General features: G+C 46.7%; 1 protein-coding gene across 1 annotated transcript in view; it reads left to right on the top strand.

The window, feature by feature from the left end:
- Positions 1–5,042, top strand: part of TMIE (transmembrane inner ear) — a 53,295-nt gene extending 48,253 nt beyond the window's left edge. The window contains exons 3-4 of the mRNA XM_019508038.1: positions 1,941–2,090; positions 2,560–5,042. Coding sequence (XP_019363583.1) covers positions 1,941–2,090; positions 2,560–2,666 — 257 coding nt within the window. The 3' untranslated portion in view covers positions 2,667–5,042. The remainder of the gene's footprint in view (positions 1–1,940; positions 2,091–2,559) is intronic.
- The last annotated feature ends 36 nt before the right edge of the window (positions 5,043–5,078 follow it).

Genomic DNA, 5,078 nt, shown 5'->3' with positions numbered 1-5,078 from the left:
CACCTTGAGCCTATTGCTCCTTTTCCTGTCATCTGCCCCCACTGGGACCAGTCCAGCTCTGTCCTCTTTGCAGCCCCCCTGCAGGGAGGTGAAGGCTGCTCTTCAATCCCCCTCGGTCTTCTCCACTAAATCAGCCCAGTTCCCTCAGCCTGTCCTCACAAGTCATGTTCCCCAGCCCCTGAACTATATTTATTGCTGTCCACTGAACTCTCTCCAGCTTGTCCACATCCTTTTTGTAGCGGGGGCCCAAAACTGGACATAGGACTCCAGTCGTGGCCTCACCCATGCCAAAAAGAGGGGAAGAATCACTGTCCTCAATCTGCTGGCAACGATCCTACCAATACAGCCCAAAATGCCATTAGCCTTCTTGGCAACAAGGGTACACTGCTAGGTCTTATTCAGCTTTTGTCCACTGTCACCCCCAGGTCCTTTTCTGCAGAGCTGTTGCTTAACTAGTTGGTCCTCAGTCTGTACCGGCGCATGGGATTGCTTCATCCTAACTGCGGGACTTTGCACTTGTCCTTATTGAACCTCAGGAGTTTTCTTTTGGTCTGATCCTCCAATTTGTCTAGGTCTCTCTAATTGTCTAGGTAATCTCTATTAGTAAACTAATTGAGCTTGACTATTTCGGTCTTTTGACCACTTCTTAAAAAGACTTACATCCTAGTTTGAGACCTCAAGTCAGGTGCAAGCAAGGTCCTGGGGATTAAGCTGAATGTTGTCTCCAGTAAGAAACCCCATGCAGCTTAAAGGGAAGAGAATTGATCTTCACTCCTTCCTTCTTCAATGTTAGCATCATGGGCCTGTTTCTCCACTGCAAAGGGGTAGAGAAAGTAGAGCACAGGCTGATATCCCATGTTCTCGTGATTTTAAGGGGACACCATACTCACATGAATTGCTTACAACTGATCCCAGGCAATCCACTGATGCATGCTGAGCCCACACAACTCAAGTTGCAGTGAAGGAAGTTAAGGTTAGATATGAGAAAAATCTTTCTCACTAGGAGGGTGGTGAAGCACTGGAGCAGGTCACCCGGAGAGGTGGTGGACTCTCCATCCTTGGAGATTTTTAAGACCTGACTAGACCAAGCCCTGGCTGGGATGATGCAGTTGGGGCTGGTCCTGCTTTGAGCAGGGGGCTGGACTAGATGTGACCTCCTGAGGTCCCTTCCCATCCTCATTTTCTATGATTTTATGAAAACTCATTGCCACAAGGTGGAATTGATTTAGGATTCAAACAGAGTTGAACCTTTGTTGTGATAACACGAATCTCCAGAGTTGCGTTAGAAAGGATTGGGGAAAGGAAACTCAGATGGGTCGAAGAGAGGCAACCTGGTGGCTTCTGGGCATAGGCAAGGTTAGGATCATGCAGGGAAGTTATTCTGCAATGACCCACTTCAGTGCTTTCTTGTCCTCTCTTCGAAGCAGGATAGTCGACACTGGACTGGGTGGATCATCATTCTGACCAAAAATGGAGATCCCTGTATTTTCAGGCATAGTCATTTATTTAGGAGTCACACACAGGCCTAGAAAGGAGAGAAAAATCCTAAACCCAGGGGCCATCTCTGTAACTCATCATGATTCAATGTAGGGGGATGTTTCTAGTAATTAGGGCAGGGATGTGAGCTGCAAGGGATTGGGGGTCAGTTCCTGGTTCTCTTGCCAATGAACTTTGTGGAAGTCACTTAATCTAGTCTCCTAAGGGAGTGATTTGTCAGTGACCATGTCAGGGAGGCTGGGAGGGTAAGATCTGCACCATGCTTGGGTCCTATGGTGACAAAGGGCTGGGAAGACAGATGGGTTCCCCTGCAATCTCTGAGCTCCCATCCCCTGAAGTTCATGAGTTCCCGTCTTGGACACCTCCTTTCTGCTTTGATGTTAACCTGGTGGCATGCACAAAATACTGAACAAAGCCCAACTCCCTTCTCTCTTTCTCACCAGTCATAACCTTGTGCTGTATCTTCAAGTGTCGGATCCCCCGGACCAGGAAGGAGATTGAGGCGAGGTACATGCAGAGGAAAGCTGCCAAGACGTATGCAGATAAACTGGATACCGTGCCAGCGCTCGATGAGCTGACCGAGATCCCTGGAGGTACCCGTCGCCTCTTCTGGGGTTACTTTGCTTGCAGGGACACAAAAGGCCAGCCCCTCCAGTGGGTTTCACCAGTAGATGTAGGTCAATGGTGCCCTTTGCAAAGCCCTTGTGCTTTGCACTCTGCACTCGCATGCCAACGGTTGAAGCAGCAAACACTGCCCGTGAGATGAAAGGGCCTGATGCTCTGCTGGTGAAAATCATCCTAGCTGGTTGCAGGTCAATGGAGGAAGATCCTCCAGTGATATGAACCAGAGTAGGTGGGTTGAAGTCAACAATTTAAGCAAGGTGAGGATCAGACTCGTGTTTCCATTCATGGGGCCAGATGCCAGGCAGCAAGTCAGTTGTGAATATTTCAGATTACCTTTCCATGGTCTGCTGATTTAGACTGGCCAGGCCCATCTCTCTCACTGTGGTGCTCTTACCCTCTCCTTTCCTCTCACTTATTTCTCCTGCTTCTGTGCCCTAGGCTCTACTGAAAGCCTCCCGACTCTCTCTGGCCATATCCAGTCCAGACCTCTCAGCTCTCTGCCCGTGGTAAAAGAAGAAGATGAAATGGCCCTGCAAGGAAATTAGCAGGACTGTCTGTCTGTCTGTCTGTGGCTTCTCCTTCCCATGACTTCATAGGAGACTCTTCACATCAGGACGTTGAGATCTCTCTTCTCCTTTCCTTTCTTATGTTTAACCCTTTTTACTCTCTTCATAGCATTTTCCTAAGATGTTTCTTCTTTACACTGCTCTACATATCCAGCCAAGGGTCAATATTCTTTACAGGAACTTGGAGCTTCGTTGAATCAGGATATTATATTCTGGGACATGAAGGGAGGCAGGAAAGAGGGTTTTTATGAATGTGCAGCAAAAGGCACTATTTTAGGGTGAAAGAAAACTAGAGGAACAGAGACCCTGAAACAGCAAAACTTCTAAGGTCAGGCCAAACTGCAAACAAACGGGGCCCAGATCCTCCAAGGTGTATAGGTACATATGTCCTGTCAAAATCGGTCACCGTTGAAGACCTGGACCATGAGATCTGATGCAAAGTACACTTAAACTGATGCAAAGGACCAGAGATTTTGAAGGGTTAGACTGTCAACTAGTATCATTTTGATGTAACCCTAATGCATCAAGGGAAACTATGCCAAACTATGACATCTCTTGTCCTGGCCTAAGGGAGTGCCTTGCTAGAGTCATCAGAGACTCAAAGGACATCGAGCCAAGTCTTATTCCTATTTTTGCCATTGAGTAAGTAGGCCAATAAACCTAGAGGTCCAAGGGCCACCTGAACCATTGGGCTCACATGGTTAAGGCACATCAGACTCTGCAGCCAACAACACACAAGAAAATGATGAGTCCAGCATCCTATCTGGATGCCTGTGACTCCTAGCCCAAATAATCAAGTGCCCATTTACAGTTGTGTTGACTAGACTCCAAATCAAGGCACTGAACTGGATCCATAGTAAGCCACCTTTACCCATGTACTCATTCACCCCATCCATCTGTGAGATACATCCTGCAAAACCAATGGATCCAGGGAGTTTTTTGTCCCAGGGACACTGAATGGGTAGGAATGACCATGGAAACCATGTTGTCCTTGAAGTATGAAACTAGGTGCAAACAGATGGACAAAGGTGGCTTTCCTTGCATCAGTGTTTACATTCAAGATGTTTAAAATGCAAAGAAGGTCCACCTATGCAAAGGGAATATAAAATTCTGCCACACTGACGTAGTAGCATTTTGCATTCACCTTGCATACTTATGAATTATTCATTATGCATCATTTACATGATTATTCACTATAATGTATTTGTAATGCATAGTAGCCCCAGTCGTGGACTAGGAACCCAGGCAAGGGGAAAAAAGCAAATTGTTTTAATTACCAACTGGTTAAGCACTTCAAAGATAAAGCCACTGTGTAAGTGCCAAATGAATCACAATGATGTTACAATTGTCAGATAGGATTAAGTATTATTGCCTTTTAATTTTGCGCCTCTCTGGAGGATGGTTATGGATGGAAGACCTGAGCTGTGAATGGGGTCTGTGTTTTGAAGACTGTACATAGAGGGTGCCACTGCTGTTGGAGAAATATAAGAGATGGCTTAGCACTGTGTGTGTAATGTCGTCTTATTGATGTGAGTCATTCACTTTAGTCTGATATGAGTGGTGCAAGCAGGACATGGCCCTTGTTACGACTGGAGCTGGTGCCATGTGTCCTGTGAGCTGGATCAGTTGTCCCCCCTGACTACTTTGTAAACTTCCCAGGAGTGTATCCTCATTGCCAAGCTATGGGCTATGCTCTGAGCACCATCCACCTCCCCCAACTCCTGCTGAAGCTTTTGAGAGAGAGGACGAGAAGGAACAGGATTTTGTAATTACAGTGTGAAACTGGTGGGATAGTCATAGGCTCTACTTCTTGCTCCTGGTGTTACTGCTATGATTTATCCAAGGTCCTAGGAAGGGGTCATAGCCTGTCTCCTCCCACCAAGGGATGTGCATTGGCCACACACCCATGCTCCTTCTTTCCTGCCCTCTTCTTGTTCCCATGTACTAGATATGCTCAGGAGCTGAGATGCATAATTCTGGGCCCTGGCTTCTACTCTGGGGACCCAGTACCTATAAGTTAGGTGCTACATCATATTACTTATAGGCAACTCCAGCTCAAAGGCAATTGCCCAGAGTTACACAGCAGGTCAGTAGCAGAAGCAGGAAGAGATCTCAGGTTTCCTGTTTCCAATTCTCTTCCAGTAAAACCCTTAAGGGGAAACCAATCAGTGGGCATTTATGGAAGGAGGTACCACAGGATGGGGAATGGTGTTAGAATCTGGCCCTAAATCAATGAGAAACAAGTAAAATCAGAGTTAATGACCCATGTGATAATGGAGATTGATAACTAACTGGAAGGTTGGGTGGACCTGCCTTTTCCATGGATAAGCACGTGTGTGCATGCATGTGTGTGTGTGTGTGTGTGTGTGTGTGTGTGTGTGTGTGTGTGTG

Source organism: Gavialis gangeticus, unplaced genomic scaffold (genome assembly GCF_001723915.1).
Source record: "Gavialis gangeticus isolate Ggan-Ray unplaced genomic scaffold, GavGan_comp1, whole genome shotgun sequence".
Lineage (NCBI taxonomy): Eukaryota > Metazoa > Chordata > Crocodylia > Gavialidae > Gavialis > Gavialis gangeticus.
The sequence above is the reverse complement of the archived record's forward strand: the minus strand, read 5'-3'. Positions and strand labels throughout refer to the sequence as shown.